The 25,026-nt window shown below is 41.6% G+C and overlaps 1 protein-coding gene across 1 annotated transcript in view; it reads left to right on the top strand.

Annotated features, from left to right (window-relative positions):
* Window positions 1–25,026, top strand: part of myo6a (myosin VIa) — a 257,553-nt gene that overhangs the window by 231,815 nt on the left and 712 nt on the right. The window contains 9 exon segments of the mRNA XM_038802906.1: window positions 911–1,119; window positions 2,927–3,005; window positions 6,321–6,481; window positions 6,586–6,627; window positions 6,954–6,983; window positions 11,129–11,167; window positions 14,886–14,989; window positions 19,400–19,531; window positions 20,240–20,455. Coding sequence (XP_038658834.1) covers window positions 911–1,119; window positions 2,927–3,005; window positions 6,321–6,481; window positions 6,586–6,627; window positions 6,954–6,983; window positions 11,129–11,167; window positions 14,886–14,989; window positions 19,400–19,531; window positions 20,240–20,455 — 1,012 coding nt within the window.

Genomic DNA, 25,026 nt, shown 5'->3' with positions numbered 1-25,026 from the left:
CCTCTGATTTTCGTGGCTGAGGTCAGCAGTCCTGCTGTTGTTGGCATATCCGTACCTCCCTCAAATGATGATTCTTTATCTGTGATTCTGCTCAGTAAATACTGGAAGGCTATTGGATAATGGGAGTGCAGCAAAATCCCATCCTCACTTTATTTCTGTTTTAGTCACTGACCACAAACAGTTTCCAGGTGGGAGGGCGGATCAGTGGGCTTGCAGACCTCTCCACAACTGCTGTGCTTCGGCACTCGCCATATTTCAGGTGGGGCCAGCTGAGAAGTGTCGGGTTTACTTTTGTAATAAGTCCACGGAGGCAGAAGTCCCTTCACCCGCGTTCCTTTTAGTTACAAAATCAACAGCCGAACAACCAGGTGCATTCAGCTTGCTGTCCACACTGGGAGTGTAGAGGATCTGACACTCCCTGTTATATACAGAGAAAGGGTTTCCCTGATAAGGCCACGAATCAGCAAACTCTTATTCTAATTGGCCAATCACAAAGGCCTGGCCTAAGTCATTACAGTTTTGTTTTCAGTTTTGCCTTTCCCCAGCCACTTCCAGGATGAAATCACTTTCCTGGAAATTGCAGGGGGAAAAAACAAATCCAAAGATGTGCAGGTTAGGTGGATCGGCCATCATAAAATTGCAGCTTAGTGTCAAAAGATGTGCATATTAGGCGGGGTTACAGGGAGGGGCCAAAGTGGGGTGCGCTCAGAGGGTCGGTGCAGACGCGATGGGCCGAATGGCCTCCTTTTGTACTAAGAATTCTGTGGTTCTATTCTCTGGTAATATGTTAGGGTCATGAGAAGATGGGCATTCTGGCCTTGTGAGCACCTAATCAGAGTCAGCAACATGTTCTGAAGACTAAAAGTAGTTGACTTGTGATCGTCTTTTCCTTGATCTTTGCTTTCCTTAGAAAATTATAATGACAAGAGATCAGATTGACAAGGAATATGTCGCTCTGGTGAAACGATCAGAGCAGCTTCTAAGCACACTCCAGAAGAAGAAACAAGAAGAGGAGGAAGCTGAGCGGCTGCGGGTCATCCAAAAGGAAATGGAACGAGAACAGATGCGACGTGAGGAGGAAGAACAAAGACGCAAGCAAGATGAGGAAGACCGGCGGCTGTAAGTCTGGGTGTAAAAGTGCGTGTGTTGCACCAGTACACACAGTTACATGTGTAGTCGAATCGGTAGATTTAAATTCACAATATACAACTGAGGATTTAAATTTTTTTAAATGTGCTAATGTTCCTGGGGCAATAAGAATGGTTCTTGTGTGGAACGGGGGGGAAAAAAAATCATCCACCATTTTATTTAAGTATTATTTCAAGGGATGCATTGCTGGCAAGGCCAGCATTTATTGCTCATCCCCCAGGAGCATAGTTAAGAGCCGGTCACATTGCTGTAGACCTGGAGTCACATGTAGGGCAAACCGGGTAAGGACGGCAGATTTCCTTTCCTCAAGGACATCAGTGAACCAGATGGGTTTTTACAACAATCCATGATGGTCTGATGGTGCCATTACTGAGACTAGTTTTATGTTCCAGATTTATTGACTGAATTTAAATTCCACCAGCTGCCACGAGGAAACTTCCAATTTGGGTAAAGGTGGGGAACTTTGTTTTTACAATTAACCCGATCGAGGATGCAAAATTAAAGCGCATGGGATTGGGGGAAATGTATTGAGGTGGATAGAAAACTGGTTGGCTGAGAGGAAACAGAAAGAGTAGGGATTAATGGGTCCTTTTCAAATTGGCAGGCAGTAACCAGTGGGGTACCACAGGGATCGGTGCTGGGACCCAAGCTATTCACAATATATATTAATGGTTTGGATGACGGAACAAAATGTAACATCTCAAAGTTTGCAAATGATAGCAAATTTGAATTGTGAATTTGAGTTTGAATTGTGACGAGGATGCAGGGATCCTACAGCAAGATATGGACAGGTTGGGCGAGTGGGCAAACCAATGGCAGATGGAGTATAATTTGGATAAATGTGAGGTTATTCATTTTGGAAGGCAGATTACTACCAGAATGGTTGTAAATTGGGAGAGGGGAGTGTGCAGCGGGACCTGGGTGTCTTTGTGCACCATTCGCTGAAGGTAAGCATGCAGGTGCAGCAGGCAGTAAAGAAGGCTAATGGTATGTTGGTCTTCATTGAATGAGGTTTCGAGGATAGAAGCAGGGATATGTTGCTGCAATTGTACAGGGCCTTCGTGAGGCCATACTTGGAGTATTGTGTGCAGTTTTGGCCTCCTTCTCTGAGGAAGGATGTTCTTGCTCTCGAAGGTTTACCAGACTGATTCCAGGGATGGCGGGACTGTCAAATAAGGAGAGATTGACTAGGTTGGGATTATTCTCGCTGGAGTTCAGAAAAATGAGGGGGGATCTCAGAGATTTATAAAATTCTAACAGGACTAGACAGGGTATATGCAGGGAAGATGTTACCAATGATGGGTGTGTCCAGAACCAGGGGTCACAGCCTGAGGATTCAGGGTAAAGAATTTCAGACAGAGATAAGGAAGCATTTCTTCACACAGTGGTGAGCCTGTGGATTTCATTACCACAGGAAGTAGTTGATGCTAAAACTTTGAATATATTCAAGAGGCAGCTGGATATAGCACTTGGGGAGAATGGGATCCAAGGCTATGGGGAGAAAGCAGGATTAGGCTATTGAGTTGGATGATCAGCCATGATCGTGATGAATGGCGGAGCAGGCTCGAAGGGCCAAAAGGCCTCCTCCTCCTATCTTCTATGTATCTATGTATTATAATAAATCTACAGAAAAGGGATTTGCAACTGATTTGTGTTCTGGTGCTGTATTTTCTCTAGTTATTACAATTCTAACAGAATTTCAGGTTGCATATCTTTATGCTCCTCATCCTGTGATGAGACCTTTGACTTAATCATCATCCTCTCCTGTTTTTACCAGGAAAGCTGATATGGAGCTGAAGAGGAAACTGGAGGAGGAGGAGAGGAAGAAAGGGGAGGAAGAAAAGCGTCGACTGCAGGTTTGTATCCCTGTGTGGAAAATGGTGCTGGTCAGTCGCAGGGAGAACATCAGAAAAATTTTATTGAGTTGATCTGGAGGTTCAACAAAAATGAACGGCTGGTTCCTCTAGTCTCCTGTGAACAACGTCAGATAGTTAGCAATGTTCAAGTTTCTCTTTACTGGATAGAATCTATTGAGTTCAAAAGATTTGAGTAATGATCTGAGCAGTTGCGTAAAATGTTAAAAGGAGTTGGTTGGGTAGATACTGTGAGACTATCTCCCCTGGTGGAATGTGAATTCAAATTACAGCTGGGTAACTTGGGAGTGAAATCAAGAAGAATTTTATCTCTCAGAAAGGGCAGTGGAAATCTGGAAGTCGCCCCTCCACCCCCTCCCCCAAACAACTGGGAGTACTGATCTGGTTAATGGTTAGAACTCTGATCAATAGACGCCTGTTAGTTAGGTACTTCAAAGGGTAGACAGCTTGGCCAGAAGAATAGAGTTCATAATCTAATAAAATGGTGGAGAAGGCTGGAGGTGCTGAATGTCCTATTTCTTTGATCCTAAGGTTCTTATTTTGATCTCAATTATTAGAGCAGTGTTACTTCAAGCTGTTGGAGATGGTGGGTAGAATCTTTATTGTCCAGGAACCCATTAAGTACTCTTCAAAGCACTTCTTTTAAAGTTTTGTTGCTTCTCGTCAAGGGGGCTAATAAATGAAAAACCCTTCTTTGGTCAGCTAGCTTTGCAGGGCTGATGTGTAACTACATATCTCTGATAATTTGTTATCTGGAACGTTCAGTGTGCCGTGACTGCGAGAGAATGTGGTCTGTCTGAAGGAAAGTTCCCACAGTTTGAATGTAGATCAGACAATTTCTAATGCTGAAAAGCCTTGGCATAGCCTGAGCCAATGGAGCATGCCTGGTAAATTGTGGGTGAGTTGTCCATGTTTTGCATGTTCAAAGCACACATTTAAAAAGGAGTGATAGGTGAAAAAAATCTTCACACTGCAATGTGTCTGGGGGCTGCAGAAGGAATTCATCTTTATCTTATTCAAGTGCTGAATTTAATAATAATCGCTTATTAGTAGGCTGCAAATAAGTTATTGTGAAAAGCCCCTAGTCGCCACATTCCGACCCCTGTTCGGGGAGGCCGGTACGGGAATTGAACCCGCCCTGCTGGCCTTGTTCTGCATGACAAGCCAGCTGGTTAGCCCACTGTGCTAAACCAGTTCCTATATTTGCATCACATCCTGTTGTCCCACTGAATAGAACTCTGCTCTTCATCCAAATAAAATCAACTTCCGTTTGGAAACAATTTAATTCTTGGCTCACCAGTACAATTATGTGAATAGCAACCACTAGAGTTTCCTATTCTGAGCCCTACTCATGAAAAAAACATTTTTTTTTGGAATAGTAAAATAATTTGGATGCAGAAGAACAATAGTTTGATTCGACTTTGTGTGAACTCCTTCAGCAGTGCAGACTTGCCTTAGATGGGTTCAGCTTAATTTGTCATAACTTGTAGTTCAGTTTCGCAGTTGCAATCTCGATGATGACACTTTGCTGTTGTTGCATAGCAGGGTAACTTGATAGCAATTGTATGCTTATTATTGAACTCGGGTAGTGGTGAAAAGACTTGAGACCCCCTTTTCCCAGAAAAGCGATTGTAGATTGACTAAAGCTGATTTCTCACTTGTGTTGCTCTGGTTTTATCTCCTTGGATGGGTTGGCTGTGACATTTAGGGTGTACTTCTCCAGTCCTGCATAAATTACCAATGCTTTCTACTACATTTGGCATGCCTTCTCTCTCTTCATTTATTCTTCCCATATACTTATACATTTGCATTGTATTCCTTAAACCTTTAAAATGTGTATTTTTTTTTAAATTAACCAATGAGCAGAAACACTTTATGTGGCATTTGAACATAATAAAACCTCCCAGAGTCACGGGAGCAATTTGAAGCAAGGTGTCACTCTGACCTACTTGAGGTGTTGGAGCAGATGGCCATACGTTTGGTCAAAGGGATAGATTTCAAAGGAAGAAAGAGAAGTTCAGGGAGAAATTTCCAGAGCTTGGAGCCTCGGCAGCTGAAGGCACAGCCACTGTTGGTGGAACCGTTGAAAGGGATGCCCAAGAGAACAGACGTAGATGAGTGTAGATATCTCAGATGGTTGTGGGGCAGGAGGAGATTACAGACATAAGGAAATAAGATGAGAATTTTAAAAGTGAAGGGAAACTTGACCAGAAACCAAAGTAGGTCAGCAGGGGTGCTAGATTAACAGGATCCATTACATGCAGTGTTTTTCGATAACCTCAAGTTTATGGGAGATCGAATGTGGGAGGCTCGACAGGAGAGCATTACAACAGCTGAGTCCAGAGGTAACAAATCATGAATGAGTGTTTCAGCAGCAGGTGAGCTAAGGCAGGGATGATGTCAAGTTGTGTTTGGAAATGGAAAAAGGGTATCTTAATAGTTGCACAGAAATGAGCTGGAAACTCACCTTGGGATAAAATATGACACCAATGTTGTGCACAGTCTAGTTTAGTCTCAGACAGTTGTCAGGGAGAAGGATGGAGTTGATAGCAAGGGAACAGAGTCTAGTGCAGGCACCAAAGACCTGGCTTCAGTTGACCCCTATTTAATTGGAGGAAATTGCTGCTCATCCAGCCTAGATGTCAGATAAGCAGTCTGATAATTTAGCAGCAACCCATACTGCTCAATTTCTCTCACTGAACTCAATGCAGTTCCTTGAATTTTAACTTGGCTCTTTTTTATCAGTCTTAGTTTGAACCTCCGAGCAATTGTTCTTATGACTTATTCTGAATAAACTATGACAAAAGCCATCTTCCACTTGTTTACCAGCAGTACTTACCAAATTGCCAACTGTCCAACCTTTGGGCATTTATTCCCATGATAGCTTAGTATCTATTGATTTACTCAACAACTTTATCTATCCTAGTTTATGTACCCAGTAAAGTTTTCACTGCCTCTCATCTCAGTCATTTACTCTGGTATGATATCTTTGCTTGATATTCAACATTTCCATCACTTGTCTTATACCTTTAGTTCTGATACTGTGGAAACGACTTGATGAAGTCAGTAGATTATCGGATAGGGAATTTTCTTTCTGCAAAACATTCAAAAATGCTGGTCTGGTTTGTCAATATAACCAATTGTAAAAGCTTAAAAATAATGAACTCTTGGTGTGTTCAGGAGACATTGCCCATTTGCTTTGCCATTTGTTTGTCTATAATAGTTCTGAATAGCTTCACCAATGTCAAGAGCTAACCAAATAGTTGCCTCAGTTCAGACACCTTTTATGTTTTCCAGGCTGCAATGGAAATTCAGCTTGCTTTAGAGCGTGAGGAGGAAGCTCGTAAGCAGGCATTGCTTGAGCAAGAGCGACGTGACCAGGAGCTTGCCATGAGGATCGCACGAAGTGAGTCTGAGCTCATCAACGATGAATCATCTATGGATGCAGGAATTAAGAGGTAGGGGGTTAAACGTGTTTAAAATTCTTTCCGTTGTTTTTATCCCCCCAATTCCTCTTGTTTTTGTGATGGAAGCTTAATAATAGATGTCTTTTCTTCCACAGTGTTGAAGTTAAACACATCCGCCCTGTTGCAGTTGCTGCTAAGTATGGATATGTAACCTGCATTTCTGTTTTGCACATTTAGTAAATCACCTCCTCTGAATCGTAATTATACTATATTAATTCTAGAATTCCCATGCACAGATTCCCATGCAAAGAATTGCACAAATTAATAATCAAGATGATTTTAAACTGAGAGACCTTCTAATCATTTTTGCATGAATTCCGAGATTAACTTTTGTCTGAAAATAATAAAATTAATAGAACTCCAATAAAATGCATGTACAGAGTTACCCCAAGCTGTCTGCTTGTGGGAAGGTGTGAGGTCTATGTTCCTAGCAGAATCTAACTAAAGTGTGTTCTATTTCCAGATCTGGTGGACCAGAATCCAAAATGACAATGTATGAGTTTTCTGTTATTTCATTTCTTTTATTTGCACTATTGGGCGTTGGTGACGCGGATATTGTTGACTATGATGATGGTGATGGAACACTTGTCTTCCCTCTTTGTCTTTTAAAGAAAAGCAAAGTTAAAACTACACTTAGTTATTCTTAACCTTACTGATCCAATTCAACGCTCTTTCATTAAATTGTTGGTAGCCTGTGAGAGTTGTTCCTATTTGCTTGCTGTATCAGTGGGAATGACAGTGAGATTGCCTGCCTACCTATCTACTTGCTGACTGTGAGTTTAGGTGGCTTCAATTCCGTTCCTGATGAGTGAGGCCAAAAGAGCGCATATAGGGTAACTGGCACTTAATTTAGACTGGGAGGATGCATGATGGCGGGTGTGAGAGATGGAGAAGCATCACGCCTGTGCACTACTCAGTCCTCTAATGAATGTTGGGCTGCAGTGCATTATTGAAACCGAATGAAAGAAAGTTTACTCTGCCTCAACATGCTCTCGCTAACCTTTGGACTGCTTGGTGCAGATATGAACATCTGAAAAGAAAAAAATTCCTTTCCCCAAGCCTGTATCTTTAACTTTGATGACCAGGGAATCATAGAAAAAGTCATGAATAAAAGAAAAGTTAAAATATTTCTGAACTGACATCAAACATCAATTAAATCTGGAAGTAAGATGCGATGGAGTGGACAACACAGATTCCACATTTAGCTCCAGCCGTCCTGGAAATTGGATCACAAGATTTTGATCACAGTTTATTTCTATCCTGATATTATCTGCTTCATGCTGTATTCCACAGGTACAGCCAGTTGAAGGGAGTGGTGAGGAGAAAAGTGCGAATGTGTTGCCTCAGATATTTCTGTCATGAGTTACATGCCCGCTCCCCTGATCCACTCCCGAGAATTGTCACTAATGGTCCCAGTCCTTCACACTTTGATGAACCTCTGCAGTACCTTGCAGACAAAGAGACAATTTGCAACTTCTTTGACCAACCCAGAATTAAAGAAAAACAAAAGTATAACACTACGGATGCTCGAAAACTAAAATGTAAACAGAAAATGCTGAAAATACTCCGTAGTGTCTGGCAGTATCTATGGCAAGAGAGGGGCGGCCCCATGACACAGTGGTAAGCACTGCTGCCTCACAGCGCCAGGGACCCGGGTTGGATTCCAACTTCGGGTGACTGTCTGTGTGGTGTTTGCACATTCTCCTAGTGTCTCCGTGGGTTTCCTCCGGGTGCTCTTGTTTTCTCCCACATCCAAAAATGTGCAGGTTAGGTGGATTGGTCGAGGTGGATTGGCCATGATAAATTGTCCCTTAGGATGGGGTTGCAGGAACTGGACGGGGGAATTGGACCTAGGTAGGGTGCTCTTTCAGAGGGTCGGTGCAGACTTGATGGGCCAAATGGCCTCTTACTGCACTGTAGGGATTCTAAGATTATTCTAAAAAGAAATAGTTGCCGTTTCAGGTCTGTGACCTTTCATTGAGTAATATCCAAACTTGAAACCCTGTGTGATTCTGTTGCATTATCTGCACTATAGATTTTTAAGTATACAGTACTGGTTATTCATCTTGTAACAGAAAGTCATGAGTTACATGAAAGTCTGTCAACTTTTTACATTTCACATGAACTTCACAGTTTGTTAACTTGCCACATGAGACAGCACAGGAGGTTAACTCGTCATGATTATAAAAGATCAGTACATAGGACAATTAATCAATAATTTCCTCATTAAATGAAGTATGGGCTCAATACTTGTAACACATGGCATTGATCAACAGTGAGAACATTTATAATTATCAATATTACCCTAGCCCACAGAAAAGAGGGGTGTGTATAACTACCAACTCTTCTATTTAATGGTGAGCAATCCATATTTAAATATTGTTGCCTGTGAACGTCATAAAACATGCACTCTGGGCAAAATAATTTTGTAGCAGAATTACTCAACTCGCAGGGATACTTGCATGCCATTTTTTAATGCCAAATTATGAATGAGTCTGTTTTCCAAGCACAGTCTCCTTTATTAATCCTTGCACTGTGGTAGATTCTCAGGAAATAACAATCTTGTTCAGTTACTATCTGAAAAGATAACATGACAAGATTGCATGTTTTAAAACTTATACAAAAGACTAAACACCCTATTGACTAAACACTATGTAAACAATTTATACAGAACAGAACTCTCCCCATTTTACTTTTAGCACAACCAACAAGACATTTCAAAGCTATGTTTTCCACTGTCTTTTAGTTCAGTTCTCCTGGTGATTCTTAACTTCTGAGTCTATTTCTGCTTTTATCCTTTCTCACCCTAGGAACTTTTAATCTTAGAACTGCCTTTCTCTGAAGTTCTTTCCCCTGGAGATTCCTCCTCTAGCACAAGTTAGACAAATCTTCCAGTGTTGTTTTAACTCCTCGCGAATTTGGCCTTTCCAATCTGAGTGTGAGTAAACTCCCTCCTCCATCCCCGCATGGTGAACCATAGAAACGCTTGACCTCTAGCTGCTCCCTCTCTCTTGGATCCTGGCAGGCTAACTTGCCTGTGAGTTTCATGAATATCTTTAGGAAAAATGGTAATCTGATCTCTCAATGGTTTCCTAAGGATTCTCCCCCACTGAAAGCCATCTTCATGGCACTGAGTTGCTTTGATCTTGTATCCAGGTCAAAACGCTGATTAGTTATCCTTGAGAACCCCAATTCTATTCTACCTTGGAAGTAAGTGGACATGTTAAAGCATAAAAAATTGCAACCCGACATTCTCAACATCTTCCTGGGACTCCAGAAGCTACCAATCTAACCATTGTAAACATAGTTGCCACTGCCATTGTCTCCAAGTATAAACACCTTGCACATCTTTCCCAACAAAACAAACTGGGCCTTCCTTTAATCTTTAACAGCTCCGTCACCCATACATGTTGTCAGGCAGACTTCAACAGACGTCGCATAACCTTTTTCATTTTTCCCTCAATTAAAACACAGTCCCAAAACCTAAAAATATTCTAAAACCTCATATTTGCAACAATGTTAAAACTTTTCACATGCCAAGGGTAGCTTCATAACTCGAATACTAGTTGTAAAATTGCTAAATAAATACTATAAATGAAATTGTCTAAAGTTTTAACCTCGCCACTGCCCTTATTCTGCGTCCTGTTCTTTTGTATTCATGAATTTCTTAACCTTGAATTTTCTTTCTTTCTATTTAATGTATTCGATGTTAACTAAACTTATTTCTCGTCCCAAAAGTTTCCTTTTAACATATCACCATGTTTCCTCTCTTTTTTTGGGGGCTTTCATTAACTAAAAATTGCTCTGAATGATGTTTTCCAGCCAATTGGAATCCAGATTGTAAATACCAAATTGTTTGCGTCCAAAACGTATTCACGCGCACCTAAACCAAGAAAGGTTGCTGCTAATTGGTATACTTAGTGTATCGCTCTGAGGCTCTGGATTCAATGGAATTTCATATTATCAGCATTCATTATAAAAATACAACTCTCAAGAAATTCAGCCTCTTTTTAAAAAATTGGCTTTTTTTAAGACTCGGGATATCCCTTTATATAAAGGGCTGTTGCGGTGGTAGATAGAATGGCACTGATTTGATTCATTGAAACATGCTTGTTAGATTCTCGTTCAGATTAACTTTTGTTCCCCATGACACATTACCTTTTTGCATTCCTTCCAAATTTATAGCTAGGTTTTAGCATTCAAGGACAGTCCACAAGATGTAAAAGCTGACAATTGTCTGAGCATTGAAGGGCACTTGTGTGTCAGTTGCATAGCAAACTGTTGCTCTTCAGAAGATATATGTAATTTGTTGTACCACTGCTGCACCTTGTTGAAATGCTGCGAAAATACTGAGAACTCTGCTGCCAGCTTTCTTGCTGCTTTCAAATATCATCGTTTCCGCAAACATACTGGGTTTCCTATTTTTTTGCTTCACAGCATGTGTACACAGGACTTCTCTGAGCCATCTCTGAATCATCCCTTTTTAATCTTCTGTATTGCTAAATGTTATCATTGAGCTAAATGCACTTTTCACTTCCTGCCTACTGTTAACGACAAACCTTGTGTACTACTTGCCGTAAATGTATTGATGCACAATAATCATTCCAGCTACTTATGCGCACATTTGTTATGTTACAGGGAAGAAATGGCCAAAGAAATGTCAGATTATCTGGCTAGGTAGGTAACACGTTACTGCTTAAAATGTACATTGAAATATCAACAGCTTACCTAAAATATGTATTGAAACATCAACAACAAATTTACGAATCACTTTTTGTAGGTTTGTGCTTTTTAAATTTTAATTAACCAACTATATGTAATTGAGTTGCACCTCTTCCTGAGCTGGGACTTTTTGCGAAAAGTGCAAATGCAACATTTATTGATCATTTGCTTAGTTTTACAGCTTTATACTGTTGTCCATTGTTACTTATAAAGGATACAGTGATGCACCACTGAAACACTTGAGTGTTGGGCTAAAGGGGCAGTAATGGACGCCAGGCTAACTTTTAAAGATTTTGTTTTGCCCCAATATTTTGCAAATCACCAGACATTTTTTGAAAATGATAAAACTAAGTTTCCAACTAATATTGTGCCCACCGTTGATTACTTGGTTAAGAGTTTGAGTCCCTGACCCATGCCTGGCACATCAATCTGGAGAAACAGTTGAATTATTAGTTTACTCAGAGACAGAATGATCAGTTTGAAGTTTATGACAACAGAATCACAGTTTGTAGTTCCCACAGACATGTCATCTGAGAGTGCCTTTAATAATTGGATGTTTAAGAAATGTACCTTTAAGAAATAAAACTGATCATATTACTGAAGTGATGTCACCGGGGGGGGGGGGGGGGGGGTGCTGAGCTCACTTCTGCTTTTGGGAGTTTTAGTTTCATTTTGAAGAAAGGCTGTGAGCTGCATTGCTGGTGATCTCTGCCATGAAGGACTATCTCTTAATCCTTTGGTGAAATCGGAATTGTAAAAAGGTCTCAGTATTGAATATAAATCTAATTGTGCTTCTGTTTGAAGGATTTGTTAAGTCTTTTGGGTGTGTAAAGGAGCAGTTTTCAGGATTGGGTAGTGTTGTATTATTTTCGGGGTTATCTTTGAAGTAAGGGGTGTTACAAGATCCAATGTTTATTTAAAAGGTTAATTTGAGTTTATGGAATAGACATTGTTTTGTTTTTAAAACCACGTGTCCATAATTGTAATACTACACCTGGGGAACAAGTCGTGTGCTTCAAAAGCAACAATCCATTAAAGGTGGGGATTGGTTGAACTCCATGATACATTTTGGGGTTCTGAAAGCACCTCTCCCATAACAGACAAGCAAGATGTTATCCCATTAAAGAATTTGTCTTTATCGGTATAATTTTAAAATTGTGCAACTAACTACTCTTATACCTTTGTAATGGATACAAGCACTACTGATTCCGATCTCATTGTTACTGCTGACCTCTTTTGAGCTTGTCGCATCTTCAGGTACTGAGCTGGAATGAGTCATGAGTCGCTGCTGTTTGATCCAGTGATTTCATAGAACCTTACAATACATGTCTATTGTGCACATGACAGCTCTTTGAAAGATCTATATAATTAACCCCACTCCCTCCTCCTTTTCCACAGGAATTATATTTCAATTTCAAGTATATATCCAGTACCCTTTCCACCACCACCTCAGGCAGAGCATTTAGTTTTTTATTAATTGGAAAATCTCAATCAAAGATTTAGTTTCCTTTTTTTTTTAAATATAAATTTACAATACCCAATTATTGCACATTCTTTGGATTGTGGGGGTGAAACCCACGCAGACACGGGGAGAATGTGTGCAACCTCCGCACAGACAGTGACCCGGACCCGGATACTCAGTGCCATAGGCAGCAGTGCTAACCGCTGTGCCACCCTAAAGATTTAGTTTCCTAACAAAGAATTCCATTTAATGGTAAAGTGAAAGTTGGAGCTGCCCCCCTCAGACACTCAGCACACTTTGCTTTTTGTGTGTTTATTGAATGTTAGAAGCTCAACTAGCAGGAAGTGTGCTTGGAAAAGGTTAATATGTATTTCTGGGTTTAAGGAACATTGGATTGATTCTTCACTCATTTTACTTAGTAGAATGGGAAGGCCTTTCACTTTCCATTTTTCCTGGGTATACAGAGTATTGGCTATCTGTGGAAAATATATGCTTGCCTCCTATCTGTTGCTTCCAGGTTAGATTGAGGAAAGGCAGGCAGCTTTCAAAGTTCACCTGGCATCCTAACAATAAGGCTAGGAGAACCTTGCACATGTGCAGGTATTCCACTATTGCCAAATCTGCTCTCAGCGTAGTCTGAGCAAATGTTGCACAATGGGAACTTTTGAAAATGGGGCTCAGAAGTATGCCAGCTATCTTGTTGAGAATGAACAACACCAAGATAATGCAATGGATCATGTGAATCTGTCAAGTGAGTTACTGCAGAGCTGTCGACATGGTCCAGGGAATGCACTTGATTGCCGTAGATTGCTCAGACGGTCTGAACCTTAACTCTAAAAGTTGTGAACCGAGGAGCTAATTTAAGTAAATCCCTTGAATTTAAACAGAATAAGGTTAGAATGGGATAATTTGTGTTGCAACAAATCTCTTTACCGTCAGGGTTCCTAGTTAAATTCATTTTGGAATTTGATAAAAGATCTCTAGTTGCCTTTTATTTGTGTTCACTGTCCTGAAAAGTAGAACAAAGCTTTGCATTAAAATGGAGAAATCCTATTTACTGCAAGTAAATGTCACTGAATTGATCTGACATTGAACCAGAGCCTGCCACCCTGTTTCTGCCGACTGTTATGAATCCTAGAGCCTTTGAAAAGAGAGCTGTGGGAGGGAGTGGGGAGTTGTCCTCTCCAACATTCATGTCTTATCCGGCAGCACCAAAGAATAACTGACCATTCATCTCATGGGCATTCATGAAATCTTGCTGTGTGGACAATCGCAGCACAGCTTACTGTTTTAGGAACTGCTTTTGAAACGGTTCTAAAACGTGAAAGGTACACCCAGGCCTTTCTCGCCAATGAAGAGACCAAATTATATCTCCATTACAAATGTGAGACTATGCAGCAAAGATTCTTTTTATCATTCCTCTTTTTAAGTGGGCTCCGATCACCTTTGGTCCCTTTCATATATCCATTACTGTGTCTTATGGTGGATTCATTGAGAAGGATTGCAGTGTGGTTGTGGTTTGTTGGAGGAGACACAATTTCACCAATATCTGGCAGAGAGTACAAACAGATCAATGGAAATGCCGATATTCTCTCACTGGTTTTTGTACTTTACAAAAATGAAGTTCAAATCGATCAAATGGTTTTCTGCATAATGCATTGGTCTCCCGCACTGGTAACCTTTGATAGACTGGCTTCAGTATATTGTTGTATGTCAGATCATTAAAGCCACTGTGGAAATTTTAAAAAGGCATAATTACTCGGTTCAAACAAGGGATACCAAACAAAGCAATCAGGAAGGGAGGTCGGGGAGGATTGAGTTACCTTGTCGGCGGCCATGATTCCAAATGCCTTGAGGTGCTAATGTTGTAATTGTGGATGATGGAGATCTATATTACTATATTTTACATCTGCTGTATCATGAACAAATTAGTTACCCATTCTTTTTATACATGGTGTTAATGATTTATTAAACATAGGAAATAGAGAGTAAGGTTGTCAGCTCTAATGTTGGAGACAATTCTGGAGGTTCAGTTACAATTAATTCTGAACACATGACATCTTACCATGCCACATGAACAAATAAATATTCCACTCCCTTTGAAATTAAGTTTTAATGTCTTCTCCCATTGTCTGTGGATTATGTGCCAATAGGTGGTGCTAGATTGGTTCCAATGCCAAGTTGTCTCACTGCCCTTCCTCTTTCCAACAGAAGCCCTGAAGTCCAGGCTACCAAGGCTGCTGCTGGCGCAAAGAAATTTGATCTCGGCAAATGGAAATATGCTGAACTGCGAGACGTCATCAACACCTCCTGTGGTAAGAAGCCACTCAGTCTGATAAAGTTATCCTACTGGCTTCAATTCATGCCACAAGTCTATTCAAAATCCATTCAAGTCTTTTCATTTGGAAGAATAGTTTCCGCCTCGAGATAGAATTATATATTTCTGTTTATTTAATATTGAAATGGTTGTCTTTTAGTCACATAGTAACTGGAACATGGCTTGATCTTAGGTTGGTTGAGACATAATCTTTATTAGTGTCACAAGTCGGCTTACATTAACACTTCAATGAAGTTACTGTGAAAAGCCACTTGTTGCCATGTTCCGGCGCTTGTCTGGGTATACTGGGAGAGAATTCAAACTGTTCAATTCACCGAACGAGCGCACCTTTCGGGACTTGTGGGAGGGAACTGCAGCACCCGGACAAAACCCTCACAGACACTGGGAGAACGTGCAGACTCCGCACAGACAGTGACCTAAGCCGGGAATCGAACCCGGGTCCCTGGTGCGGTGAAGCAACAGTGCTAACCACTCTGCTACCACGCTGCCCTAGATTGCAACTAAATTGTACAATAATATCGTTCTTCAGGAGTCACAGTTCGTGTTTCAGTCTGAAACCATTAATGGTCAATGATCAAAAGTTAGGCAAAAGAAGATAATGGTTGAATGGTGTGATGGAACGGGCCGATCTGTTGGAGGGCCAACGCAATGATCATGTGCAGAAGCCAGCAAATCTGGAGTGCACTGATTACCAACTTTAAAAGGTGAGATAGTCTTGGAGAGAGGGAGAGTTTATCTAAAGAAAAGTCAAACAGTGTGAACGATTGCTGTCTGGCTGCAGACAGAATGCTCCTGTGGCGAACTGCAGATTTCATTACTGTCCACAAAGAAATGCTCTCAGATTCACAAGTGAAAAATGGCAGTTCGCAACATTGGGCAGTAACCCTCAGTGACTTCAATTTTCACCTATCTTTCCTTTGCCTTCTCTCTTCTGCAATTACGGAGTGTTTGTCTTCACCAAATCCGCTTCCATTTCAACTCTAATTCCAACGATTACAGTTCGCCATCTCAACCCCACACAATATTGGTATTTTGTTTGGTCCACCAGTGAAGGCATTATTAGTGAAGATAAAATAGATTGGGAATTAGGAAATGTAGGGCAGGATCCATTAACATCGGGAAATAAGATGAATTAACTTTATTGTCAGTTGTTTTATTTAGAATGTTATTTTCTGCTTTACTATGCTATCAATTGTCTCGGTTGCTGTGGTGGAATTTGCCAGAGCTGTCAAAATGTGAACAGTATATACAGAGCTGGTTGTTGGATGTAGATTGGCTTGAAGCCTCCTCAGTGAAGTGGACGCTCTTAATAAAAAGATTCATTTTTTCAACTCTATTGTTACAGAGCATCAACCAGGCAGGAAAAAGCCTCAAGGAAGCGCTGCGTAATTGTAATAATGTTGAGTTGACACAGTATGGTGGAATATACGCTCTGCTGAATGCCCTCTTCATTTGTGTTCTTCTGTTTCCATGCCTGCAAAATAAAGAACTCTTCTTTTAAATTTTGTACACTTGCTCTTTCTACATTCCCTCCATTTGCCACAATGTGGATATCGCAGTCAATCTGCTTAATCGGTATAATTGTACCCATGTTTTGCCCTGGCGGACTCCTGGCATGTTCCCCTATTGTATCTTCTTCATGTACAAGGGGTGAAACCTTGAGGATATCCGACACACCATATTGTCTTCTGCAAAATTGGCACACTGCTCAATTTGTAAAGTTGAGCAAAGGTAACGTTGGCTTTGTTTTCACTACTGCCAATCGCCTCTTTAAACTTCTTTCCCCTGGGCCCCATTTTCCCTCTCCCAACCAATCTAAACCTCCAACACCAAATATGATGAGCTCATTGGTTTCTTTATCAATCCCAAATGGTTTCCTCCACTCTAGATCCAAACTTGTGTCTTTCTCCAATTTTTCCTATATTTACATTCAAGTCCTCACAAAGCTCATTTTGTCCATGAGACACACCATCCATTCGCTTAAATGTATTCTACTAAAATGCTGACCTCCCAACCCTCTTTCTGGTACTCTTGCTTGCTTTCAAAACCATTGTCATCAACCCATCTCCTCAAAAATCCTCTACCTCTATGTCCTTGGAAACTACTGACCCTACCTCCAATCTCCTTTTCCTAGCAAATTCCTGTAAAATGCCTCTTGTCCACCTTTTCCAGAATTTTGTTTCAACTTCACCAATCATGTTTTGATCATTGCGACAGGATTTATGTGGTCCTAATAAACATCATGAATGGCACCTGTGACTGCGACTGAGGGGGATAATTTTCCATCCTTATTTTCATCCTTTCTGCCTAGGTCAGCCACTACTGACCTCCATTTTCTGGCTAGGTGGGACTAGCCTATGTTTGGTTTCACTGTCAACTATCCATATCATAGCCATACCTTCCCCATTGTCTTCAGGTCCTCCAAGGATGTCTTTTGACCCTCATTCCTCTTCCCCATTTACATTGCCCCTTTGTGGCAACTTTTATGGATATGGGATTAATTTCATTGACAGCCTGTTCCACCCACTTTCTTTACCACCTCCACTGCTTTTGTACTATCAGATTGCTTTTCCAGCATGCAAATTCAATTTCCTTGGGTTAAAACATTGTAGAGAACTGAGGCCATCATTTTTGGCCAGGCTCCTCTCTCGGCACTGTCGCTGCTGATTCCATTCTCCGCTACACTGTTTTCTCAGGCTAAACCAGATTGTTCGCAATCTCAACATCTGCGCCTCCCTCTCCATTATATGAACCACATGCTTCCACCTCCGTAACATCACTCACTCCAACCACTACTGCATTTTATCTTAGGCTGAAGCCCTCACCTGTGTTTTATTCTCTTAACTCAACTATTCCTGTGTTCTTCAAGCCAGTATCTTATTCCCAACCTTCTGTGTATATCGCACCAAGCCCCACTCACCCACCCCCCTCTCACTGGCCTGTGGGGTTTCCCAGTTCCCCAATGTCTCAAATTTAGAATTCTTGACCAAAAGAACTGGAAATATTAATCCGGTCTGGCATCATCTCTCTCCACATGCTGCCGGGCCTGATGAATATTTCCAGCTTTTGTGTTAAAATCCTTAATGTATTTCATTCTCTTCATTGTCCATCTCTGTAAGTGGCCCACCTTCAAACTCTGCACATCTGACCACTTGTGCATCCCACATAACTCGTTTCACCCCCATTATTAGCAGTTGTGCCTTTAGCTCTTTAGGTCTTATGTGCTGGAATTTCATCCCTAACTGCTCCACCTCTCCATCTCCCTTTCCTCCTTTTAGACCAATTTCTTTGATCAAATTTTTATGCATCCCTTGTTTTTGTCTGGATATGTTTTTGTCTCATTACATTGCTAGGAAATATCTTGAATGTTTTTCTACTTTAAGGCTGTTATAATTAGCATCAGCTCTCTGGTATATAGAGTGGCCGCAAGGTGGCACAGTGGTTATCACTGCTGCCTCACAGCTTCAGGGTCTCGGGTTCAATTCCGGCATCGGGTGACTGTGTGGAGTTTACACTTCCTCCCCGTGTCTGCGTGGGTTTCCTCCCACGGTCCAAAGATGTACAGGTTAGGTGATTGCTCATGCTAAAATTGCCCCTTAGTTAGGTCGGGCTACTGGGTTGCGGAGATAGGATGGATGCCTGGGCTTAAGTGGGTAGCTCTTTCCAAGGGCTGGTGCAGGCTGAATGGCCTCCGTCTGTACTGTAAATTTTGTGAACATAAATAGGGAGGATGGTGGCTCAATGGTAATGTCACTTGACTAGTAATATAGAGGCCCGGGCTAATGCTCATGTAGGCATGGTTTCAGATCCCACTACAGTGGCTGAATAAATCTGGGATATATCTCCATAATGGTAACCATGGCAGCTGTCATCAATTGTTGTAAAAGCCCACCTGGTTCAGAGTGGGAATCTGCCTGGTCTGGCCTTCAAATGACTCCAGATCCACAGCAGTGCGTTTGACTCTTAACTGTCCTCTGCAATGGCCATGCAGGCCACAGTTCACGGGCAATTGGAAATGGGCAACAAATGCTGGCCTTGCCAGCGATGCTTGCATCCCATGAGAGAACAGAAAAATGCACCTGATGCACTCTGTGGAAAGTGTATGAATATGATTATCAGTAAGCATACGGTGGATTTCAGCTGAGATATTCCTTCAAGACAGGATGAGTGGTAATCTGACATTTTATTAATGTTTCTATGTAATTAGGCGAGGCGCGAACCAGGAGTCTCCTCACTTTTGGGAAAAGATTACTTTAATTATTACACTTTCTAGAAATGACCAACAAGGAAAATCTTCCTGATCGAGTTTCAATGATGAAAGAAGGATTATATCGTGAGCCCTTCTTTGAAGAATCTGACTGTGCTCAATTGTGTTGTGTTACTGCAGATATTGAACTGTTGGCAGCCTGCAGGGAGGAGTTCCATCGGCGACTGAAGGTTTACCATGCCTGGAAATCCAGGAACAAAAAGCGCAATGCTGAAGCAGACCAACGGGCTCCAAAATCAGTCACTGACTATGGTAAGAACAAGAGTAACAGAACTAACCAAGATAGAGGTGAGAGATCTGGATTTATCAGTACGCCTGTTATGTTTGCACATGTGGTCTTTTGATCACCTGGTTTGTATATCTTCCAGACTTGTTACTGTCCTTGTTTTTGGACTTCCCACTCTGCTTGCTTCCCTACATCCCCTCAGTGTTCCTACATTGGATCTGTAACGGGGAAGTTCTCCCCACTGCCCTGGCCTACATTTACCGCTCAATAAATGTCACTTTAAAAGAGAAAGAAAATCTGGTTATTGTCACATTGGTGTTTGTCAGGTGTACCATAGTAGTGACTACACTTTGAAAAAGCCTAATTGACTGGAAAACTTGACTTTAGCGGCATCCTAAAATCATGAAAAGCCTAGGAAAATGCCATCCTTTTTCTTGTGTTAACTTTTCATATAGAAAATGATCAGTTTTCTAACCAACTTTTGGTCCACTCTTTTTCTGATTATAGCTCCTATAGAGTGAGTTGGGACCATTTCTCTACGCCATTGCTGTAAAACATATGTTGTTCAACATAGCTTTTGGAAACCATCCCATTGGTATTGTTTGACAGGGCTGAGAAGTCTGAAGACTACATTATTGGAAGATTTTGGTCACTTGGTTACAGCTGCCAGTTTAATTGGGAAACTCAAGCCCAATCCATATGTTCATTAATATTTTTTTATTGATTTGCAATAGCTCAGCAGAATCCCCCCCAATTACAAGCAAGACAGCAGGAGATTGCTCAGAATCGAGCACAACGTTATTTCCGCATCCCATTTATTCGCCCAGCTGACCAGTACAAGGATCCCCAGAACAAGAAAAAAGGCTGGTGGTATGCCCATTTTGATGGACCGTGGATTGCACGTCAAATGGAACTACACCCAGACAAAGCCCCCATACTGCTGGTTGCTGGTAGGTGCCCCTCCTGTAATACCTTTTGTCGTGACCGCCTTTGAAATTTGTGCGAGAGTGTTATGATTATGGCGTGGTAATATTTTTACTGTACTAGTATTCCAGAGATCAGGGCAATACTCTGGGGACCCGGGTTCGAATCCCACCACGGCAGATGTTGAAATGTGAATTTAATAAAAAACTGTAATGATGTCCATGAAACTATTACCAATTGTATTAAAAGCCCATCTGGTTTAGGGAAGGATATCTGCTGCCCTTGTCTGGTCTGGACTGGACTCCAGATGTACAGCAATGTGGTTGACTCTTAAATGCCCTCTGAAATGCCCTCTGAAATGGCTGAGAAAGCCACTCAATTCAAGGGCAAATGGGCGAACAAAGAAAATGTTAAAAAGGACCAGATGTTGATGTTATATAACAGCCTGATAGGCTGTTTTTCCACTTCCTTCACCCTTAGATTTTACCCCATCTTCCCCTCCCCCATTTGCTTCCTTTTCTCCACTTTGAAAATGTTCCTCAAAACCTATCTCTTCATCCAAGCTTTTATCCACATGTCCTGATAGCTTGTTCCTTGGCTCATTGCCATTTTTTGAGATTACCCTTCTGTAAAGCATCTTGGGATACTTTACTACATTAAAGTTGCAACATAAATGCAAGTTCTTGTTCAAGGTCCTGGATTATGTTCAGTTTCAGATACATGTGCCTTCTGGTATCATAAAATGGGCATTCTGAATGTGTGAGACTGGGATGGAGGGGGCATTGAGCCACTTAACGCCTTTGGGGCATCAGGGCCAAGCCTGATCCCGATTTGATCTCCCCATTCACAATTTGACATGTGTTTAATTTTCCAAACAGGAAAGCAGTCAGAAATGGGCATTTATAAGCTTCCACCTTCTAGCTGAGGGGCACTGGGGACAATTGAAATACCTTTCCAATCCACCCCACACAACCCCGCACCTCACTACCTGAGAGTAGCTAAACAGGGATAATAGCTGACAGGTTCCTGACTCTTATGCCTAATACCCCAGATATATTTACAAACATACAAACAATGTTGGGTAGGAAAGACCCTTCCAGAATGATCCCTGTAATAGTGATTTCATTGTTTATGTTCCTAACGCCACCCAAAAATCAGATGATATCTGGGGGGAGGCAAAATATCTGATTTTAACACCCACATCAACTTTGGAGTGGCGGGGAAAATCTGGGTCATTCCTTTGCTGCCTGAGTGAACTGTCAGTTCGAACACAGTCTGTGCCTTCAACATCATCTAAATCATGATCGGATCATCACCAGGTCTATGCTTCTTTAAGCTGTCACATCCCAGCTCTTTCAGTCTATCTTGATAACTAAGATGCATTAAGCTAGTCTAGTTGCTTCCTCTTTCCCTTCCTAAAATCTCAATATTATCTACTTTGTGAGGAGGCCAAAACTAGGCGCAGAATTCCCACTGAAGCCTGACCATGGTCTTGTCCAATGACAAAATAGGATTCGAAAAGCAGATGCTGGAATCCTGAAATGAAAACAGAAATTGCTGGAATTACTCCGCATCTGTTCTGGTTATGGCAGCATCTGTGGAGCGAAACAGAGTTAACGACAGAATTGTATGTATTGTCTTCTGTAGATGCACCTCTTTCTCAGTTCATGCTTTTCTTTTTATTGGCATCATTATCTGTGCTCCAGACATCATTTAACATCAATGCTTAGAAATGTTTGCATTAAAATGCTCAGTTCTCTTTCTTCCTCCACCTTCTTTAATGCTTTTCCTGGAGTCGATATGTTAGACACCTCGTTCTCATACACAACACTGTCCTCTTCCAAATGAAAATCATTTTTTCAGTCAGAAGCTCAATCCCCTAACATGTAAAGATCCACCTGAAGCTGTAGAACATTGTCTACAGAACTAACACTTTCACAGATGTTCTTACCATCTGTAAATGTTCTGAGTGTCCAGCACCTCCAGCACCAATATCTAGATCATTAATAAAAATGGTAAAAAGCTATGGTCCCAACACCAGTACTTGCTGTTACTAGACTCCCAAATAAATCCACATCCATCTATAACTACTTGTGCCTATATAATTCTTGACTCGTTAATCTTCAACATATCACCACAAATCCTTGGGGCTTCAGTTTTGTAGAGGAGCCTCGGGTGGAAGCATTTTGGAAGACTGGGCTTCCTTCGCCCATCAACTTGGTGACATTGTCAAAGATTATTCATTTGTGAAACATGACTTTATTTGGCCTCCTCTTGAAGATTTTAATTTTACAGTTGCCAGTATTCGGTTAATTCAATTTACTCCATGTGCTATGAAGAAACACTGATGGCACTGGATACCGCAAATTCTATGGGCCCTGACAATATCCTTGTTATGTCCTTGTTATCTCCACAAAAAGCAGGACGAATCCAATCTGGCCATTTTTGCCCCATCAGTCTATCCTAATTGTTGCCAAAATTATGCAAGATGTCATGAATAGTGCTATCAATATTACTCAGTAATAACCTTTTCATTGATGCTCAGTTTGGGTTTTATCAGGGCCACTTGGCTTCATGCCTCATTACAGCTCTGGTCCAGACGTGGGCAAAAAAGCTGAATTTCAGAAGTGAGGCAAGAGTGTCTACCCTTGCCATCAATGCAGCATTTGATTGGCTGTGGCATTAAGGAGCCCCAGCAAAACTGAAATCCATGCAACTAAGGGGGAAACTCTCCAGTGGTTGGAGTCATAGCTAGCACAGAGGTAGGTAGTTGTGGTTATTGAGACCAACTGCCTCAGCTTCAGTATATCACTGCAAGAGTTCTTTATGACAGTGTTCCCAGCCCAAACATCTTAAGCGGCTTTGCCAATGACCTTCCTGCCATCATAAAGTTAGAAATGGGGATGTTTGCTGATGATTGCACAGTGTTCTGTAAGTTTGAAACTGCAGATACTGAAACAATCTGTGCCCACAGGCATCTATATCTCGACAACATTCAGACTTAGACTGATAAATGGCAAGTAACCGTCATGCCACTAAAGTGCCAGGCAGTAACCATCTCCAATAAGAGAGAGAACAGTAACTATATTTCCTTGACATTCAATGGCCTTACCATCACTGAATCCCCCAGTATCAACAGCTTGGCGATCACCATTGACTTAATTGGACTAGCCCAACAAATACTGTGCCTGTACAGGTCAGGGGTTGAGTATTCTGATGCGTTAACTCACCTCCTGACTCCCAAAGCCTGTGATGAAATACTCTCCACTTAGCTGGATCAATGCAAGTCCAACAACACTCGCGGGTTGACTTGATCAGCATCCATCCACTGCCAGCACCCCGTGGCAGCAGTGTGTATCACTACAAGATGCACTCTATTTTCTTTCATTCCGTACTACAGTAAAATCCTCACTTCAAATTATAATTCCTGGAAAGTGCAACCTAAAGTGGAATGACTTTAACCAAATCAGATTTTCTCATTAAAACCAATGTAAAAGATGTAGTTAGGTTCTGCAGATCTTTCTCATCAGAAAGCATGAAAACATTATACCTGATAAGTTGAACTCTTTTACATTGCTAAATTCCTATATTGGTAAATGACTTGAGTTTAAAAACAAAATACATTTAAAAATCTCTAAGAAATATGCTGCCTTTCCTGCACCTCACTGATCCTAATGTTGAACCTCCCTGACCCTATTGATCGTTGTGAACCCTTTTCTCATCGACCCTCCGTCTTGCAGCTCTGTCACTTCCTGACCTTCCCTCTAGTTGCTAATCCTCTGGTTCTCAGTTTCTGCTGCTTCCTGACTCACCCTATCACTGGGGAACATCGAGTCTGCAGCTTCTGCGGTCCCCTGACCCCCTCAGTTTCTGTAGACTCTTCCTCTTGCTGAACCTCCTGTTCCCCACCTCTCTTGCTCATGCTTCCCTCTTCTGAACCCTCATTGTGAATGCGGGCCCTGGAGAAGAGTGCCAAGAGGTTGGAATAGCAGCTTTGACTTGCAGGAGGTAAGCTGCAAATTGGAGGGAGGGTCAGGGAGCAGCAGAGACTGTGAACTAGAGGGTTGGTGGTGAGAGAGAGGGTTGTAGAGTGGCAGAGACCACTCCAAAATGATACAATTGGATCACGTGGCCCAATGTCAGACCTGGCTCAAATTAACTTTAAAATTAAACTAAGTGTTAAGTGCAAAGATGGGCATTATTTACTGATCAATGTTAAAAAGAAATTGCTTAAAATGGAGCTACTTGAAATGGAAAGTTACTGTACCTTTTGACTTTCAGTACATCCACATTTAAGATCTTATTCTTTAAAAGCTTTCCGATCGTATTCTGTCAGTATCAGTACCGTGGGGCAGCACGGTAGCATGGTGGTTAGCATAAATGCTTCACAGCTCCAGGGTCCCAGGTTCGATTACCGGCTGGGTCACTGTCTGTGTGGAGTCTGCACGTCCTCCCCGTGTGTGCGTGGGTTTCCTCCGGGTGCTCCGGTTTCCTCCCACAGTCCAAAGATGTGCGGGTTAGGTGGATTGGCCATGCTAAATTGCCCGTAGTGTCCTAAAAAGTAAGGTTAAGGGGGGGGGGGGGGGTTGTTGGGTTA

This window comes from Scyliorhinus canicula, chromosome 1 (assembly GCF_902713615.1).
Source record: "Scyliorhinus canicula chromosome 1, sScyCan1.1, whole genome shotgun sequence".
NCBI lineage: Eukaryota > Metazoa > Chordata > Chondrichthyes > Carcharhiniformes > Scyliorhinidae > Scyliorhinus > Scyliorhinus canicula.
The sequence above is the reverse complement of the archived record's forward strand: the minus strand, read 5'-3'. Positions and strand labels throughout refer to the sequence as shown.